We start from the raw sequence: 21,436 nt of genomic DNA, 5'->3' as shown, positions 1-21,436 counted from the left end.
GTTCTGTTCTTCATATCTGAGCTATAACAGAGAACATGATATTCTAGATTCACTGCCATAATGGTTTATCCATATTTTTCTGTTAATGTTTATGAAGCATTAAGGTCTATTGCAAACCAGCAATTAATTCTAAAAGGCAAGAACAGAATTCTTTAATTTTCTGCTGGATATGATAAAAAAAAAAATCTATCATTCCAGGAGTGGCCCTAATGGCAGTGGTCGTGATGCCACCAATTTGTTGTGGTTGTTTTTGCTACTAATTACCTGGCTACTTGAAAACTTCCTTGTAAATTTTTATTGAAATTGTTAACTTCAAAAGAACACACTGTTGCATTTCAAGGAAACAGAATGATTAACGTGAAAGCTTTTGTTGTTTCTTTAAACCAATTATGTAATTGGGAAGTATTTTAGCATGACAAATAATTTACATTTTTAAAATTTGTGTTTTGCTTTGTTCATTTTTTTGGTGTAGGTCTCTCCTCAGATCCCATATCCAGTAGCACTTCATGTAAATATTGTTAATGTACCCCAGCCAGCTGCTGCAGCTATTCAGGTAGATGATTTTAAAGATAATTTGAAGAGTCAATTTGATGTAGATCTGATGTGAAATTAGATGCAAATACTTTATTTTGCAGTCAAGCAAAAGCAAAGCTTTTTTATGTTTTATGGCAAATGTTAAAGAAATAATTTTGTAGGTAAAATGCTGTGGCCAGCTCTAGTCTAGTATTAGCAAATTTGATTCCAATCTTGAAAAGGTGTGGAATTCTGGGAGTTCAAGTCTATACATCTTCAGGTTTACAAGATAGGGAAACACCGTTTTAGAAGAAACTAGCTGAGCAACATATACTCAAATTTGGTGAGAAAAACTGCAAAAGCAGAAGGGGAAAATATATTCCAAGAAAGGAGGCATACTTGATTGAATTTAACCTCTAATTTGCTCAACCCAGTTATCAGGGAAACTAGTGTTTTATTTACATTCTAAAAAGGAGATCAGAGAGGATGCAATGTTGAAATGAGAATTTCAAAGTTAGAAATCACTCCAGAAATGATATCTTTAGTGTCATGTTCTCAACGTGAATCTCTATAAAAGTTTAGTGGAGGCATTCTTCAGCCAGTAGAAGTCTCTTAGGCAGGGATGGGATTCAACCGGCATAACTACCTGTTCTGTTTCTCTGTGTCACGCGCGTGCAATTTTGACTGCTGAGCTGCCTGGACAGCTGAGCAGCGCTGCATGTGGGTGCGCAGCGGTTCGAAAAGCCCTTTTTTTCCTGCTTTTTCAACCGCAGCTGTGCCACACAAAGCTGCTGTGGTTGAAAAAGCAGGAAATAAAGGACAGGTAAGAGCCCGGGCTGACGGGTTGGCCAAAACAGCAGCAGACACAGAACCGATTCTGTGTCTGCTGCTCTTCAGAGCTACTGGTTCTGTAGAGCCGGACAGAACCGGTAGAATCCCACCCCTGCTCTTAGGCCTATCTACAACATGGTAGGGGCCATTCTTATCATGGTGACTGCAGCACCTGGCTGGGTCTTTACTTTCTCTTTTCCCTTAACTCTTAATTTCAGAGACACTATAATGATGAAGACCCTGAGAAAGAAAAACGAATAAAGGAATTAGAGTTGCTACTAATGTCGACTGAGAATGAACTGAAAGGGCAGCAGGCATTACCAGTAAGAATGTACTTGGATGGAGGGATAGCAGCTTTACCCCAGTGCTTCTCTCTTCCTCTTCCTTCATTTTCTCTCTTTTTAGGATACTAATTGGGACTCTATATTTCCATTGACTGGGACAAAATATTATAGACTTCTTACCTGGTTTATGCTGAGATTAAATATGAGATATGACATTATTTTGCACATAATGGAAATGTAGTGTCTAACTCTTGCATTTTGTCTCTCCATGGTGGATTTCTTCAGCTACATGTTACTTTGTCCTGTGATTCTGAAACTTCCATAGAATGTTTAATTTAATGGCCACCCTTTTCATCCAATATGTCATTTCACATTTCCAAAATAATGCAAAATGAAAAATCATTTGGATTTTGCAGTTCTCCGATGAAGAAGTATGTGCAAAAGTGAATAATACACTCAGAAATATTTTTAGTAGTTGATATTACTTAGAGAAATGGATCATTACTCATTTGCAAAGAACATATGCTAGGAAAAATTGCATGTGAAATACATCTATGGGACCAAATATACACAAGAAAGATCTATACTTTTTATGCAGTTTAAAAAAACTGCATAACGCACAGTCAACCCAGTGTAGAAATAGGATGAATTGAACTTAGGGACAGAAAAATGAAAACTTGAGAGGAATCCAAATGAACAATGATGTTGACTCTTCCTTTAAATATTAAATATTTTACACATATTAAAGCCATTTTGATGTAATGGTGAAGGTACTGTCCTAAAAATCAGAAGTCTTAAGTTTTAGGCTTTCCTTAAGTATGAAAGCCATGTGAGCGGCTTAGGGCAGTTAACTCTCTCTTAGTCCATCCCACCTTGCAGTGTTGTGGTGAGGACAATAGCAGGCAAGAATATTACAGGAGCAATAATGAGCCTTGTTGGTGCAGTGGTTACAGTGCAGTACTGCACGCTACTTCTACTGACTGCCAGCCTGGTGCAGTTTGAACTGCAGTTTGGCAGTTCAAACCCCACCAGGCTCAAGGCTGACTCAGCCTTTCATCCTTCCGAGATGGGTAAAATGAGGGCCCAGATTACTGGGGGCAATAGGCTGACTCTCTAGAGAGGGCTGTAAAGCACTGTAAACCGGTATATAAGTCGTAAGTGCTATTGCTAATAGCAATAGGCACCTTAGGTGCAACTCTAGAATAACTGGAGCACGACTTGAACATTACTGACATCGAGAAAATCGCCACCAGACAATTGGAAAAGGTAGCTTTACTTTGAACAGCCCACATCCTGCGACGATTCCTTTAATACCATCAAACAGCACTTGCCAAATCCAGTCTAAACATCTGGCTTATTGTGCAACCAACCATACTATTAATAATAATACAAGACATGTGTAGCTCTTCCCTCCGCCCAAACCCCAGTACCTCTCTTCTCACCAGCAAATGAGTAACAGGAAAGAAGCGGGTGAAGAGTGAAGCCTCCCTCTGTCCACACCCTGCTTACCTGATGCTTTTCAGAATGCCATAAGCATCCTTTGCCTGGGCCACTTTTGGCATACCTATTGCATCGTGGACATGTTGCATCTAGTTTAATTGGCTTGGGAGACTGCAGTTCCAAGTGGTTTGGGAATCACGGTCCAAGTAATTTTATGATCCTTTTCATGTTTTCTTTAAGGAGTTAGATTCCATAACTGCATGAATCAAACCAGAGCTGGCTATTACTTTAATAAATAAATTTGTTTTCCCTCCCTGTTTCTTTTAAAAAAGAAACAAAAAAATACAGACCAACTTATGAAATGAATTAATACAGGTATTGCAGGAAAAAAAACCCAGTGGTAGCCAGCAGAAACTTCTGTGTATAATTGAATTCTATTAATGTTTAATTTCTAGTTAATACGACAAAGCAACTGTGTGCATGCCATTTTGGTTCGGCCACTTCTAATTTTTATTTATTTCAATTTTGCAATTTCTTATCTTGCATGGTTATACTATAAAGAGACTTCTATTAATTTGCTTTTTTGCTTTCTTAACCACATTGATTTTACAGCCTTTCCATTGCATTGGTGTAAGCTGTGGTACTAAACAGGGATAGGAAAAAGTCCCCCAAAAGTCAATGCTGGTTCTAATCTTGACCCATAAAAATAAATCAGACCAGTTCAGGTGACTTCAGATGTGATAATGGAGAAGACCTAAAAGATTTAATTTCTAAATCCTTTAGGAACAGACAAGCGTGAGCTTGTATTAGAGAAAACCTGCCATTTCTTTGCTTCTCACCAGAAAAATGAATTCAGCTACTTTGGTGAAACAACGCCATGATTGTGTAGCTTAAAATTATACTTACTTGCCCAGGATGCAGAGTTGTTGCCCAAAATGAGGTAATGCCAAAATGAGAGCTATAAATCTTCTACCCTTCTAAAATCCCGCTCTTGCTGCACTGATGAAAGGAAACATCTTGACAACTGTTTCATAGGCATTAAGTGCTTAAATGATGCAACCACTTTTATCTTTTCCTTCAACAGCCATCTGACGCCTTGTGCAATTTCATTAGTAAGTTCCTCCTGCCTTTCTTTTTCTTTCTCCACTTTCCCTTCTCATCCCCGCTTCCCCCTCTTTTTAGACTCAGAATCACACTTCAGATTATCCAGGATGGCACAGCACCACAATTGCAGACAATACCAGAACCAGCGGTAATGGTGCAGCCCTTTCCTCTTTGGGGGAGCATCACTGCACTGCCTCCCCACCAATGGACCACGGCTGCTTGCCTGAAGAAAGTGCATCCCCTGCAAGGTGCATGATTGTTCACCAGAGTAACTTCCTGGATAATGTTAAGAATCTCTTAGAATTTGCAGAAACACTTCAGCTAATAGATTCCGTAAGTAGAACGATCACCTTCTAAAATGTGACTGTTAGGGGAATCTGCCTGCTGTGTCTACAACAGTGGGGTTTACATATATATATATGTATGGTCATTCTTTTCTAAATGTTCATGCCACCAGCTTAAAAGGCTAAATACAGGTAGTCCTCTACTCATGACCACTATCGAGCCCAACATTTCTGTTGCCAAGTGAGAAATTTGTTAAGTGAGCTTTGCCGCATTTTACGACTTTTTTTGCCATATTTGTTAGGGTGAATCTGGCTTCCCCATGGACTTTGCTAGTCAGAAGGTCACAAAAGGTGATAACACGGGACACAGCAATGGTCATAAGTATGAACCAGTTGCCAAGCATCTGAATTTTGATCATATCATCATGAGGATACTGTAAAGGTCGTAACTCTGAAAAACGGTCATGTCACTTTTTTTCAGTACCATTGTAACTTTGAATGATCCCTAAATGAACTGTTATAAGTAGAGGGCTACCTGTAACAATTTTCACAATTGCTGTATGGCTACTAAAATGTTTGTTTCATAAGTTTCTTAAAGTTCAGTCATTTATATGGCTACTTGGAATTAAGTCTTGTTACATCTTATTAAATAATACAAGTATTGCTGAGTAAGAACAGGTTACCCTAATCTTGGGTTTGCCTAGTTTGAGGAATGTAGTATTTATTAAATTCATATAAATGTAGAATGCATGCATTCTGGAAATTGTGCTCAATATGAATGTTCAGATGAAACAGTTATTCACTGAATAACCACCCAGAGTCACCTTGTAGGAAGATGATGAGTGGCATAAAAATAATAAAATAAACAAACAAACTTCATAAATAATATGATTTGCCTAATTATAGCAAAAACATTACGTAAGCTATAAAAGTAATACCATATTAAATCTTCTATTTCAGTAATATATTAGACTTTTGGATCCCAGCTTCTTTATAGTGCTGATGGTTTTCTTTTATCATAATTTCAATAAAATCATTGTATTTTTAAAGATTCTAACTAAAGAGTAAGAAGCACTGTAATTTGAGACAAGTTTTAATAAACTAAAAATACATGAAATTAATAATATTATAAATACTGATTGATACACAATTTTCCATTTAAGGATGTTGCTATTGTATAAGTAAAATATATTTTATAAAATATATTTCTGTAACAAGACTTTTTATAATCGAATGAACAGCCAGTTTGAGATAAAGCTTGTTCTTTTTTGGAATATACCATTAGGATGGTTTGTGTCTTAATTTTTATATTTCGGGAAAGTATCACTACTGGGTCAAACTCAGTTTAAAAGGAACCGATCTTTCTCCTTTGGTTAATGCTGTTATGTTGGTAATTCAGTTGAGCTTCTTAAAATAGGTAGGAGGAATATGCACTCTCTCATAGACTCGTGGCTTCCCCCATTGTTTCCAGGATCTGTCGTCAAGCGTTGATCTCAGCAGCTTTGAATTCTCAGAAACATCATATGCTTCACCTACCCAGGTTCCCTCAGACAGAACCCCACAGCTTCAGAAAACAGACAGCAGTGTGTGTAGGCCTGCAGGACACCCTCTTGCAGACTTGAGCAGAGCCATGTTGAGTCAGGATTCCTTTGCCTTACCAAAGTCCTTGACTGGCTCCAAAGGTGGCCCGGCTCCATTGGTCATTCTGCGTGCAAAGAGAAGCCATCCCATGAACCATTTAGCCAATGGTCATAATAAGTCCTTCATTCTTGCTGAAGTCAGCAGCTCAACTCCTAAGCATTCCCCTGTCAAAAGCCTGCCTTTCTCTCCTTCCCAGGTAGAGCAATTCTGTTTAAATGTTACTAATTCTCTAAGTCAGTAGAGTCACAGGGAAACTAATCTTTGGGGCAAATGACTAATTCCTGCTCTGCTTGTTAATGCATTCTGATTTTGAATCTACCCACTGTTGAGTTTGGAGAGCAAACAATCTAACTTACCTATATACTTAATTTTTGATGATTTGGGGAGGATTTGTTGTCTGTTTGCTTTACTCTGACTTGTAAATTCCTTCATCTGTCCAAAATTAGCATTCCTGTTTCCCATAATCATTTTTTATTTCATCCATTTTGTAAGATATTTCATATAATCCCAGAATTTGGGTTAAACAATAACTTCCAAATTATGTACTAACAAGTTCATTTTTTCAAAAAGAAAATCACATTAACCTAATAATGAAAATAAATTTGGAGGGTATTGGAGGAATTGTGTCATGTGACTTACAAATGTTGAATGGATATGCTTAAATTGTCTTGGTCACATAGAAGATTTAAACATAAATGTGTTTGCTTAAATAAACTGCTGGACTTTCTTGGAACAATCTAAAATGATGAGTTAATAAATTCATCTTTACTAGTACTGCAGTTCTGGGGTTTTTAAAAAAAATTGTAATAGTCTTTGGCAAACAAAATCAAATATTTACATTTTAAAAGCTCTGTGCATCACCCATGCTGTTAAAGCAAAGTAATGTTTTAACAAGGAAAATATGAATTAATGTTTCCTTATCTGTTTCTATTTAAGAAAAAACCTCCTATGTTTGTTCTACTTTAGCTGGAGGATTCAGAAAGCAAATTTGTTCTTCCCTGATAGCTAAAATTCCATTGAAATAGGTAGTTATTCTTTAAATATCATCTTGGAACAAATCTAAAGAAATGGATTTGAATAAGCTTAAGCAATAGAAATGTAAAATTTTGGAAATATGATAATCAAAATGCATAACAGCATTCACATTCTTACATGAAATTAGTACTGATGCACAAAGTTACACTGAATTCCTTTTCTTTACTTCTCTTGGTTTTACTTGATTACACTATTTCAAATAATAAATAAACCATTTAATAAACCATTAATCCCATACAAATACACCTTTGCAGTTCTTCAGCACTTCTTCTATCCAAGAAAGTCTGGATCTGGACAATCCTATTTTAAATTCCACTCCCCTATGTACTCACAAAGTTGCTGTTACAACGCCTCTTCAAAAAGACCAAGCATTTAAGAGCCAGAAAGAAAGTAATTCGTAAGTCTTCTTAAATTATACTTTTGGCAGCAGTTTCAACTCTTAGTGAGAATGTTGCAGATATTTTGTACTTGTGTGGAATTGCTATGCAAATTATTTTCTCCTTTGTCTAGGTGAAGGATAGCTTGGTGCTTAAAGCACTCAAGTGATGTTGCCCCTTTCAATGTGATTAAGGTGGCAAGATATACATAAAGAGAGTTTTGTCATGGGTTTGAGAGTTACATCTTCCTATTATCCTTTTACAGCAGAATCCTTTCTATAAAACTGTTTGTAAAATATATAATACAGATAGTCCTCAACTTATGTCCACATTGGAGCCCAAAATTTAGGTTGCTAAGTGAAAAATTAGTTAAGTGAGTTTTGTCCCATTTTATGACTTTTCTTGCCACGTTTGTTAAATGAATCACTGCAGTTCTTAAATTAGTAACATCATTGTTAAGTGATTCTGGCTTCCCCCATTGACTGTGCTTGTCAGAAGGTTGTCAAGGGGGATCACATGAATTTGGGACACAACAGTGATCTTAATTATGAATCAGTTGCCAAACATCTGGATTTTGATCATATCATGGAGATGCTGCAATGGTCATAAGTGAAAAACTTTTCAGCTCTGTTGTAACTTCACATGGTCACTAAAGGAACTGTTGTAAGTCGAGGACTACCTCGTATAGGTTCATTATGATGTACCTCGTATAGGTATATACCTCGTATTGATTCATTCTGTATTCACAATAAGTACTTTATTTACACCAGGTAATTTACTTTATTTAAAAAACAGGTAGGCCTTGTAGGCCTTGTTTAGTAGTGGTAATTGACACCAGCAACTCTGTTGCTAAGCGATGCAGTTATAAAGTGCAGTGTCATGTGACTTATGTGCTGACTTATGAGGGCAATTACCCCATAGTCCCTGGGCCCTATTAGTCTTGCGATCGCCATTTGCTACTTCCAGCCAGCTTTCCCATTGACTTTGCTTGTCAGAAAGCAGCAATGAAGGTTGCAAATAAATGGTGATCTCATGACAATGATTCTGTGACTGTTGCAATTGTGAGCCAGTTGATGAGTGGCCAGATGGCAATTATGTGACCACCATGGGGATGCTGGGACTGTCACAACTATGAAGAAAGGTGACCGGTCACGTTCTTGAGTACCATCATAACTTCAAACTGTTGCTTAATGAGGACTGCATGTACAGTGCTAAACAAATTTCGTATTATATATCATCTTGTAAGTGTTGGAATAATTGCGTGCAAATAAATTTAACAAACAAAACAAATAAATAAATACACCTGGCTTGACTGTACCACAAGCCAGTATGAATATTTCCATAATATAAATGGGAGAGTGAAACTGGGAATTTGCAGCCGTAACACATTCTAATTCTTGCAATACTCTAGTTGTATTCTAAGCGAAATGTTTCAGCTAATGTATTGAAACTTGTTTCCCTCTCCCCCCCCCACCAACTCTTTTATTTCTTTTACTTTGGTAAGTTTCAGAACTCCAGCTATCAAAAGATCAATATTAGAGAGTTCTCCTAGAACACCAACTCCATTTAAAAATGCAATTGCAGCTCAAGAATTAAAATACGGACCCCTAAAAATGCTGGTAAGAAAAAAAGGGCACTAATTTAATGATTAATCAAACCTTTGTTACAGCCATATGGATAGAAGTCAGAAAAAATAAATAAAACAAGCAAAAGTGAAAATATATAAAGATGAAAAGAAATGACATTAATATAAATATCAGACCTAGGGAAAGGCAGATAGGGTGAACTCAGAAAGATATATGCAGCCAATGGCCTGCAGAAGAACAGATAAATAGAAGTCGTGCTGTCTTACTCAGAAATTTCTTCAGGATATGATTTATTTATTTAAGTCATTGGGGATTCTTTGTAGAAAGAGCAATGAAAAGCTACGAACTATGAAAGGAAATGTTTTTGTAGTACCACAACAGACAGGAGAAGGCATGTCTGCATCCAGTCTGGCCAAAGTGAAGGCCTGTTAGAATTTCAGAACTGATTAAAAAAAAAAAGAAATAAGAAGCTAGCAAGTGATTTAATGAGGTTTCTTTGGAAGCTCCGGTAGGACATAATCTTTGGGAATGGAGGAACATGACTACTCTTGGCTATAACAAGCCAAGAACTGCATGCAGAAAGTTAGTAGGATCAAATTGGATTTAATTTAATTTGCGCCTATAGTGATTTAAATATAGATAATACCATTTCTTTTCCTGAGGTCACATTAAGCTTTTGTGGCAATTTGGGGAAGCAATTTAGGAGCCCAACAGCAAATGACATAAAGCTCTGGGTTTTAGCTCTATTATAAGGCATTTTCTGCTGTTCAGATGTGTTTCCTTCTCTTCCTTTTAGCCTCAAACACCAACTCACCTGGTAGATGACTTGCAAGATGTCATCAAACAGGAGTCTGATGAAACTTGTATTGTATCCAGCCTATGTGAAAATGGTTCCCCTTTGCTGAAGAAAATCAAACAAGAGGCAAGTTAAACCATATTTACTTAAGGTTACATTAAGTTCCATTCAGTTTGTCAACAAATGCTTCTTAATCACTTTAGGCACTGCCTCAGGAAATCAACTTTGGCAGGTTACTTTCAGAAAAGAACTTGCTATTCCAATTTACATTTTTGAGAAACTTTGGTTAATTGAAATTAACACATGAAATTGCCAATAGATTTAATTGTCCTATAAAGATAGTACAGTACTGCTATTTCTGACTTCCAAATAAGCCCTAGTGAAGCCCTGCTTCACTAGGGCTTATTTTACTTTATCTATTAAGATTAGATTATTTTGGATATCAGTGGCAGAGTGATAATTTGCATTTAACAAAACATGTCCAGGCTTATAATCCCGTCAGTAAAAAGACATATTTCAACATAGTATGCAATCTTTAGTAGAAAACAAATGCCTTTGGAATCTGGCTAAATTCATCTTATATCAATCAAATAAGAGCAAGTTTAAATCTGTTTAAAGTGAACAGATCCTGAGTGCTGGAGTTCATTGTTAGAAGTGTGCATGACACAGGAAATCCATTTATTTCAAGCTTGGAACAGATCTACCCCATTCAAAATGCTCTCTCAGAAGGATTTGAATTGGCTTGTTGAGTTGGCTTGTTCCTTTGGAGTAATTGAGCACTTGAATGTTCTGTGTTCCTTCAGAACAAAACTCAAAAATACTTTAATTATTCCGGTTCTAGTAACTTCTTATCAGCTGTTAGTTCCTTACTTTTCACTTTAGGGCAAGAAGAGTAAGCAGATTGGTAGTCATGCTGACTAAGGTTTATATCCTAACTGCTAAAAAATTTTAATTGAATATTAACTTAAAATGCTTTAGAGACAATAGGTATGCAGTTCATCAACTGAGAAATCTATTTTGATTAGCATCTGTTATTATCCACCCATTTTTTACCCATTCAGCAAAAAAAAAAATATTTTCAGTTTCTTAAAACAAACCTCATGGATCACTCAGCCAATAGGTTGCGAGACAAAAAAGAGCAGCTAGATTATTTAATATTATTTTTAATTAGTACATTTCTGTGAGAGACTATCCTAAAGTTTTGACTGTTTTATTCTTTTGACTTTTTTTGTGTAAATCTTCTTTCTTTCTTTCTTTTGCAATTAGCTTGACAGCCAAGAACAAACTCAGTAAAAACAATTATGTCCTTGTGTCTTTTCCTGATGTTTTTGCTTTCATAGAGGGGTGTCTAGTGAAGTGCCAGGGGGAAAGAAAGTCTGCTAGTGCTTTTGAATTGCATGAATAATACCACAGTAACATTAAAACAAGTTCTAAAAGCATGCATATGCATGGGAAATTTGAGCAAGCCAGTATTGCACCAGTAGTATTTACATTTAAATAGCTTCTGTAGCATTAATAATACATCTGTGTGAAGCAAAGCAATGCACACAAATATACACTTTTGCATTATCTACATCAATGGGACCCACCAGTGCATTCAGATGAATTCTTAAGTCACCTTTTTGAAAAGCAATAATTTACCAGGCAGCTCCAGTGATCTTCTACCTGTGTTCCATTGTTTCTTTTCAACACTTCATTCCTGTATTACCGCACAAAGGCTAAAGCAATAGCAGCAAGGACATAATGGGCTCCTGCTGCTCTGGTGGTTAAGGTGGAAAAGATTTGAAGAAAGCAACCTAATCATAATTCATCAAACAGCCCAGTCCAAACACTCTAAATGCTTTCATGTTGAGACAAAATGGTGTGTTTTCTTTCACACTCAGAACAACACCCAAAACAGCTGTTTCAAACGCGAAACACTTCGCTTATCTCTGTTGTGTGGATCAGGACAATTCAGGACATTGTATGCTGACTGGATTAAGTTTTGTGCCAAAGCTTATGTCAAAATGCACTTGCTGTTAGGCAAGACAGAATGTGTCAATCAACTCTATCTTAATATGCTTTTGTTCCTGCCTACAGGTGGATTCTCCAGTAGGGAAAGCAGAAAACTTCCTTTGCTCAAATAGTTGGGAAGGGGAAGGGCTAAATGCACAGCTCTTTCCATATGCATCGTCAGCAGAAGACGTGCCTGTATGTATTAATGCCCTACATCTCAACATCTTGGGCTAGGGTGTTTTTGTTGTGGTTTTTCTTTGTGCAACCTTGATTGGTTCGAGGCTAAAAGAAGAATTTTCCCCTTTTCCCTACTAGTTTACTTCTAGTTGTTTCTTCGTAGTTGTTAACTCTTCTCAGTAGCTACTTCAAGATAATTTTTTCCTCTTCTTAACTGCCAGATTTTGGTCCTGCATTATTTAGTAGCCACATTGTTAATATGACTTGGTTTGAGTGTATAACATCAGCGTAATGTCAGTTCAGACATTCATTTGAAGTTCTTTAAAAAGCTCTTTCAGATAAATACTGTGACAATTTAGAGGACTGTGCAGATAGTCCTTGAATTATGACCACTTGTTCAGTGACAGTTCAGAGTTACAACAGCACTGAACAAGGGGGACTTATGAACCGAGTCTGCAAAGTTGCAGCCATCACAGTATTCCCATAGTCATAGTGACCACACTTTGAGCACTTGGCATCCAGTTCACATGGATCACCATTTGCGACCTTCCCTGCTAGTTTCCCACAAGCTGTCAGTGGCGAAGCCAGCGGGAGTGCAAGTTGTCACTTTATCAACCATCTCTTCATAATCCACCGATGCTTTATAGTACTAGGTAAGCTTTTGCCAGCCAGCTGACTTTACTGGAACTCACATCTCTTCTCTTTATGGTCATCTGAGTTCGTTCTTTGACGACCTGTGCAGTTGTGCGGTTACAACTACCAGAATTCCCATCACTAAGCAATACAATCATTTGACATCATGTTTTATGCTTAATGCTGTGAATTCTTGTCCCATAACTCAAGAACTATTTGTATGTAGTGCTGTCTTTTAAAGTTCTTCTAATTTTATCTGCTGTCTGCTTTATTTTTTCAAAGGATTCCAATATTTGAATCCTCCAGATTTCCAAATATTCTTTAAATACAATGTAATAAGGTGGAAAGGAGGGTGGAGAGAAATAAGCAAACAGTCCTATTACATTATATCGTAAATAATCCATTCAATATTATACATCATTCTTACACTGTTAAGATTTTATTGTGTGTGTGTTTTTCCAGAATCTGCTGACCAGTTCACATTTAAAGATGCCTACATCAGAAGAAGAAGATAACAATCATAAATTATTCACATTTCATAGAACTAGATCATCAAGTAGTCCGCTTCAGGTAAAAATTTTCATTAATTTTTAATGAAAATTTAAAATTCCATAGATACTTCTTGAACTTACTTCCAAATAGAGAAATAATTCTTTCAATCAGAGAATACTTTGTAAAACTTGAAGATCTCACTTTATTGTATAAGGGGAAAATGTTGTAGATGTGTTTGCATAAAAATTTAACACAAACCTAATTAGCTATTGAATCCAGTATTATTGACCAAGTAGATGATTTCTACAGGAAAAAGAAGCTTTTGGGAAAACATTATAAATGAACCTGTTGCCTTTTGTTGACAGTAGTGGAAAAGTGGCATTCTTTTCTTCTGTAGTCTGTGTGTGTGTGTGGGAGGGAGTGATTTGGGGTGCCCTGTTGAAGTGTAAAGGAAAAGGAAGCCAAGAAACATCGATATCTTTTGACTCCCCGTTTCTGGTGTCCTTGTTTTTGTAACAGTGAAATATGAACTTCTTCAGATCAGGTTATTTTCAACCAGATAACCACATGAAACTCAGTTTGAAGTCTGAGGTTTGAGTTGAATGGAATAGTAGCAAACCTTGTAGGATTGCCTTTTTGAGTGATAGAACTCAGAGTTGTTATGAATGGGAATGCGTATCTCTAATAGAGTACCAGACATCTTCAGATAGACTTGAAAAGAACTTCTGTCTACAGAACCACTTTGGTAGTCTGCATGGAAAATACTGAGCCAACCGGATCAGTGCTCTGACTCTTTTAATTAGCTTCCAATAGAAAACTGATGTGAAAACCTTTGCAGTACAATCTTGTGGATGTCCACTCATAAGTCATTTTGAAATAAGCAACGTTATTCCTGAATAGTTGGATATACATTGCATTTTTATAATCATAAAGATGAAGATGAAACCAAAGATCTGTGTCTAGTTTACTATCTGGTTTCTCACTGCAGTCTGCTAAATACCTACAGGAAGCCTGGAAGCAGAACGTAATGATAAGAAACAACTCTCACAGTTCAGTAGAATCTAGGATAACTACTGTAGACAAGATTAGATTCACATGCTTCTTGTTCTGACACAAAATGACCTAATGATGAAAATCTACTGTATTTCATCTATTAAGGGAGTGATAATGCTTGAAAGTGTCTCATAGGCATTAAACACATAGAAATTTGCCTCCGGCTTTGCTATTTGCAAATATAAATTAGACAACAATTACTGCTATGTTGGCTAAGTTCATGCGAATTTATTCTTAATCACTTCTACAGAGCTGAGCCAACAGTATATGTAGACTATTTTATTACTGCTATTTATGTAAATAAATACAGTAGAAACAATTATTCCCTAAGTACATGAAACAGAAATGGCTTGTTACCTTAACTTAAAATTGGCATTAGATTGTTATTTCTTTAGTGTGAACTCACAAATGGGAAATAAATGGGCTTTTTCCCATTCCAGTTCTTGGATAGCCAGAGACTTTTAGACTGTAAATCTGTGTTTGTGTGCAGTTGTTTAAATCTTTGAATGTGGGAACTCAGATGGTGTACTTCCTGATCCATTTCCCCTTTCTAATCAGGATCTAGAAGCTATTAAGTAGTCCATTCAATGGCTTGGTGGGCTGGATCAAAAAAAGGGAAAATATGTTTGTAAATGATGTTTCCTCCCTTTGTTAACCTAAAAAGATGGTGATGCCTTTTGAGAGCCATATGGAAATGTACAGAGAAGCTAAATTTCCTGCCCTCCGCACTGTTCCAGGCATTTGGGCATAATTCATTTCTGGATTGGGTTGCCAGCTTTTATTATGTTTATTCCTCCTTTGGTCATTTTTCCTAAGATGGATCTCTGATGTCAATACACAACAATTTTGGTGTGGTATTTCTTGCAGGAAGTGAACTAGCAAAAAAAAAAAAGTTATGAGGCTCCTCAATATGTTCTGATCTCATGCAGTGAAAGTGCTTTAGCGGTTGTCTCCTTTGCTTATGGACACTTAACAATTCAGATGTAGAAGTAAGATAGATGGGTGGGATTCTGTTTGAAATAAACTTTTCATATAAGTGTTGCTCGAAGATAATATTTTTTTTGCAGAAGCACCATAATTCAGCAAAACCCACCTTAGGGGCTCTGGAGGTCATAATAATTTTTATATGACTGCAGAGAGAGATAAGGAAGAGCTGCCACTATCAGAGGAGAAAATATTTTAAACTTAGACTAATTGATTGAGTAGTGTTGACTTCACTAGGTTTGGGCAGCTCATTCGTTCATTTTATTACTCTTGAAGATTAAGAAAGCTATGCTACATTCTATATGTAAAATCATTTCTATATATCAGGATATATTTTCAATATACATGAATGAATTCTAATATTTTCTTCCTATATATCAATGTATAATAATTTTCAGGCATATTTTTAGAAAAAACATTTTACTGAAAATATTTGGAGTTCTCTAGCATAGACAATGGCAGAAGGGAGAAGACTAGTTTGACCTGGCCTTGTTTCATGGGTACTTATTTGCAGGAAAATGTAATATGTGAATCTGCCATTACATTGAGTAGGTTTAAGAAAGCACCTTTGCACAGTCTTGCCTTTCCTGCTGTGTTTTCCCTGGAGGTTCACTTTTACTTAACTGGATATCCCAGTTAAACTCTGGAGAGCTTGTTTACTGTTCACTCTCCCCTGAGGCAAAAGAAGACATGTTACAGGATAAGTGAGATAATTTTGTTGCCAGAGGAAGGCTATGCAGGCAGGATTAATGATGTAACAAAATGAACTAAGAGTGACACAGCTGAAAATCTTCCATGGTTTGATGGTAATATGTGAACATAATGTAAACATACAAAAGTTATCTTTGTTATCCATATTTTAACTTTTAAAAAGTGCTAACAGGAAATCTGCTTTGAAAAAGAAATGCCTTTTGCAAGAGAGGGTGAGAGGATGACAAGGATTGCCCACAATTTCATAGGATCCGTGGTCTAATGCAAAATATGCAGGCTGCCATTGATGGGGCACGACCAAGTTAAAAGTAGTCCTAACTAGACTGTATTGAAAAGAAGGAAATACAAACATGAGAACCACTGTTGCCTTGATCTGTGTATGGCATTGTCACATGGCAGTTAGTGAAAAATTAGTGGTTTATGGTAAAGGCCATTTTTAATGAGGGGCAACTTTAAGTGGGTAGAATCCTAAACATCTATTAGTGAGCATCATTTAAGAAGGACGCTGTGTGGGTATCTGGATGCTAATGTTGATTAATAAAGCATTCCTGCAGGAAAACCTTCCCCGCTGTAAGAATGCTTCAAGATGGATAGATTACAACTCCTAGAGTTCTATAGTTCGTATGGCCGTTATCATTTATTCTGGGACTTCAAATGTGTAGTACAGGAGGGCATCCAGACCAAGGATGGCTGCTCTAGGACTAGATCACAAAAGTTTGTCTTCAAACCTGCCTAGAAAATGGGTCACTGTTTAGGCAGCATGTTTTGCTTTTGAGCAGTCATCTCAAGAAGACAACGAGAAGAAACAAAAGCAGCAGCATTCTGTTCACTATAGGCAGCAAAAACTCATTGGTTTCAATATGTCTCCTTGGCTGTGGAGGTCTTTTTCTATTCCCCTGGAAGCAAGTAGGCTCCAAGACTAGTCATAATTTCAGAGGGTTTGGAAGTTTTCATTGGTGTCTAGCAAACCCTGATTGTGATTTTTCCTTCCCTTCTTCCTATAGGATCCAAAGCTTTTGTTTTACCCTAATAAGCATCCATGCAATTACAGTACTTGTACCTTAGAAAGAAACAGCTTTCTTTCTTCCGGATTACTTTTATTCTGTTTCTCTTTAATATCGTTTAATATTATAACTTTATATTATAAAACAAACAGTTAGCCATCATAACCCATTTAATTAAAAAATAAATAGATTAGTGAAATATTACCAGAAGTCAGGAAGGGCTATTTAACATTCATCCTGTTTTGGAAATGAATGTATATGTGAATAAATAAGTATGAAATTAATAGCTGAGAATTCCAAGGGCTCATGTATGCAAAACCAACTTCTAAACCTGGCATGTCATAACAATTGAACATATTCCCAGCTCCTATGAGAGCGACGTGAATATTTTTATATAGAGCTGCATGTGGTAACTAATACAATGCATCTGCTTCAGTATTAGTTCACACAAAAACATTGCTAATATTACAAGTGGGATAGCACTCTCAGCCTAGATAATGAAGAGCAAGAAAGTAAAACCATCATTACTTTGAACCTTGACAAACACTTTGAACTATACAGACTTGTTCTCATAAATCAGCCATCTCTGTTTGCTTACAAACAGAATCCCAAAGTTGTTATGAGCCTTAGGGTGTGACTATGCCTGGTAATTATCAGGTCACAGAGTGCTTGTAATGAATATCAATCCTTACTCATTTCTGTAGGTTTTAGATAAAAAAGGTCAGGCCACTGTTTACATTATATATCATGTGAAACAAGGGCAGCAGTCATATAGGGACATTTGTCATTTTGGAATAACATATGCCTTCTGTCTACCAAATAATGAACCATATGAAAAACGTGGACCTGGTACAGTACAGTATATAAAGTTTCCGTAAATCATTTTATAAAATGTTCAAAGCTGAAACACGTTCCTGTACCATTTGATCTATTCTCATTCAATTTTTGGATACTAAAGATTGTTCAGAAGATGAGTTATCATCAATCCACAGAATCTTGAAGCTTGAACATATAATTGGTTGCATTACAGCATAGCTTTTACAGACTATAGAGCAGGCCGTGCCCATCCCGGCTCTGCAGAGGCAAAAAAGTCATGTTACAATATGTCATGTGATGCAATCAAATTTGACACCCCTGCTATAGAGCATAAAAGAGGGAACAATTACTGTAGTCTTCCAGTCATCAGCCATAAATGCAGTCCTCAAAGCCACATTTAGCAAGTTGCACAGCCACTCCATAAGTAAATCACAACTGTATTTTAAGATTTCTCCATTATATAATCTACATTAGCATTCTTACTATTTTTTCAGTATTCTCAAAGCGTTTATTAGTTTCTTTGGATCAGTTTTTTTCTTGGACATCAACATATTCCTATATAAATCTGAAACACACCTTCCAGCCTTTCCTCATGACTGTTTCATCAGAATTCAATTTTATCACCTTTTGCTTTTAATTCGATTCATTCCTGCTGGTGATTTTTATGTAACTGTCTTCTCTCGATTTTTTATTTTCATCAAAATCTCTTAGTTTTTTCTCTGTCTCTTTCAACCGTAATCCTCCAAGGAAGAAGCTTTTCTTGTTCTCTTTGAAAGTTTATTTTCAATGTTCTTCCTCTACATGCATACCATACAATACATTTTCTTTTTTCATCGCTCATACTCTGATATCCATTTTTTATATTTCTCATATTTTCTGCTGGAAGACTAATATGTCTTTAATATTTTTTCATACAAGACTCGTACTTTTTTCTTTCATACAAGACTCATACTTTTTTCTTCATTTTCCTTACTTTTTTGCATTTCCATCTCTCCCCCCCCTCAAGTTTCACTCTTCACGCTACCAAAAATTAAAAATGATCCAGAAATGTTTACCTCTCTTGAATTCTTTATTGATTCAATCTTTCATCATAAATAATCATTTCAACGATCACATTTTTAGATTTATATTCATTCTTTTTTCATACAGAGTTAAGCTAAAACCAAATCTTCAAAACAAAACAAAAAAATACAGTGCTCATAATCATCAAATAATTATCATTGATTCATAGTGTTTCACAGTTTTGCCAAAAACTCATCTCTTGTTCTCGTGTATCACTGTTCTTTAGAAGGTCATACGCAGCAATCCCTAACCTAAGAATTTCTGTTTCCATATACAAAATGTGTATGCGTGTGTTTCTGTTAACCCAATTTTCTACAGCAGACTAGACAAAATCAGATAATAGTTTCTGGCATAGGTTTTATCACTTCTGCTCAAAATTAAACTCACCCAGTCACTTTTTGATCATATTTATCAACTTCTCAGTTAAATCAGATCTGTTAAATCTTTTCCCTTAGTTTGACAGATGGGCAGTTTTGGCCAGTAGTTCTGGATATGTATTTTAGTCAATATACCTGAGTGCTATTCTTTATTAAAAGAAGGAAACTTGTTCGCCAATCATTAGAAGGGACACAGAATACTTTCTTTCATGCCTTATCCCATATCATGTGAAATAACATTCACTGCTGCCACTACTCCCTGCAGATCTTATCAGATGATCATCATTTTCCATGATCAAAACCACTTTTGGGTTTCCAGTATCTTTTACAAAAAAAGATCAGTCATTTGGGCAGCAGTTGCTATTTCCACTGAGCAGCTCTGACTCAGTGGAGTTACACAGTGTTGAAAATTACTGGAAGTTTAACCAGCTTCTCAAGAGAGTGGAGGCTATCTAGTGAAATCATGAAGAGGGACAGAATTGTGGTATATCTGTGAGGTAAAATGTATGTCACACCTGCCCTTGACTGGTTTGCAGAGGATTATGCTGTGTAAAAAAAAAACTATTAGTGGGAGGGCTCTGTTTTACAAATCCATAACTACATATTTGGACTGTTTTTGACATGAAGGTTGATTGCTTAATGACAGGCCTACTGAAGACCAAAGAAGAACTAAGGGAGAGATATAGATCAAGGAAAAAATGCATAGTTAACTCAGGTTCACACTAGAGGGTTAAACTGTTTATCATATCACTTGTTTTCTTCTGTGGGATTTAGTTGATTTTGGTTTATTTTAATTTTATGGAGTTTTATATCTCTGGTATGGAGTTTTATGGAATTATATCTAAAAATCGATTCTTGGTTAAATTATATTTTAGTTCTGCTGCAGCATACTCAAGATAGTAATGCCATTTTTTTAAAAAATGGATAAATTTTATCTTTGTCTAGTGCTTGTATCACACCGTATCATTTTGATACAGGAATGTCCTGATTAAGGACCCATTACCAAGCTCTGAAATAAGTAAGTGTTGCTTCATCAAAAAACTTATTTTGATGTACAGCTTAAATGACATTGGAGATCCCAGTCACAAAAATCTCTGTATAAGTTTGGATGGTCAATGACCATACATAGTATTCCATGCCATAGTGATCTTTTCTGTCAGAGAGATAGGCAGTTGTGTGTCTTTGCAGGTTTTACAGTTAGGGTTGCTGGAATTGCTGCTGTGAAAGTATCATTCTGATTACCTAGCAGTAAATTTTAACAAATGGGTTAGAAGAAAGCAATACTTATCTCTATCCGCAAATTCCATAGTATGTTGACATTTTTGTCCTTCCTGATGACTGGAGGCAGCAAGAGATAGTTTGCAAGATTACAGAACAAGTTCATCATTTTCCAACACCAGTGCTGTGTTGAGTTTTCAACTTTTGTAAACATTGCAAGCACAGTTAAGAAATGTGTTTCTATTGGCAGGCCTTTCACCTTTCCCCCTACATTTCTCTAGGGAAGACTGGCCCTCCTTTGGTGCATTAATGTAAAGATTTTGTTGTTTCTTTCTTGTTTTGGAATATTCTTAAGTGTTAGCTTGGTTTTAATACACTGTTTTTCAGGTCAAGACACGCAGTATAGATAGAAGTTCTAAAAGTAGCAGCAGTCTGCTAAAGCACACAATGCCCGATGTCTTAGAGGCCAAAGCCGAAAAACTTGAAAGGGCCCAGACAAATATAAATATAATAATGTCAGAGGAGGAGGAGAAGTAGAAGAAAGACTTCAGGCACATATTATCCTACAGCATACCTAAAAGAGCACATGGGAAGTTTTGCAGTTATTTATTCTCCTATGCATCAAAAGAGCCTTAAAGGATCTTAACACCCAAGCAAGGTGATATAGAAGAAGGCAGTCTTAAGATTTACTGGTTCCCTTAGCCCAGGACAATGGAGACTGATTCCATGCATTTTATCATAACCCTGAATTTCATGTTACCTGCTGCACCCTATGATTCATATACTGAATAAATAACCACATTGCAACATCAGAATTACTCTCATAGAAATGTCCTGAAAGTAACATGACAACCAGATCAAAAGTAACCAACAATACTCATCTTGCAGAGGCTTTGTTCCTGCTCACATTTGCAAAGTTTAATAAAAGGTTGAGAAGACATTATAAACTTGTCACCTTCTGGCATGACTCCTATTATTTTAGCAATTGTAATGGAAGCCTTTGGGGAGAATAACGGATTCCTA

At 36.3% G+C, this 21,436-nt stretch overlaps 1 protein-coding gene across 3 annotated transcripts in view; it reads left to right on the top strand.

The window, feature by feature from the left end:
• The window catches only part of MYB (MYB proto-oncogene, transcription factor), a 39,374-nt gene that overhangs the window by 16,031 nt on the left and 1,907 nt on the right, over positions 1-21,436 (top strand). Inside the window, exons 7-15 of one of the 3 annotated variants that reach the window (XM_026705394.2) lie at positions 473-553; positions 1,563-1,667; positions 4,251-4,505; positions 5,928-6,293; positions 7,387-7,529; positions 9,014-9,128; positions 9,892-10,017; positions 11,971-12,081; positions 13,159-13,266. In XM_026705394.2, the coding sequence (XP_026561179.1) occupies positions 473-553; positions 1,563-1,667; positions 4,251-4,505; positions 5,928-6,293; positions 7,387-7,529; positions 9,014-9,128; positions 9,892-10,017; positions 11,971-12,081; positions 13,159-13,266 (1,410 nt within the window). The remainder of the gene's footprint in view (positions 1-472; positions 554-1,562; positions 1,668-4,250; positions 4,506-5,927; positions 6,294-7,386; positions 7,530-9,013; positions 9,129-9,891; positions 10,018-11,970; positions 12,082-13,158; positions 13,267-21,436) is intronic. The other 2 variants (XM_026705398.2, XM_026705400.2) reach the window with 2 other exon arrangements.

The sequence above is a fragment of the Pseudonaja textilis genome, chromosome 1 (assembly GCF_049901715.1).
Source record: "Pseudonaja textilis isolate UNSWEBS1 chromosome 1, rPseTex1.2, whole genome shotgun sequence".
NCBI classification, from domain to species: Eukaryota; Metazoa; Chordata; class Lepidosauria; order Squamata; family Elapidae; genus Pseudonaja; species Pseudonaja textilis.
Note: the sequence above shows the minus strand (reverse complement) of the source record. Positions and strands in the feature narration are given on the sequence as shown.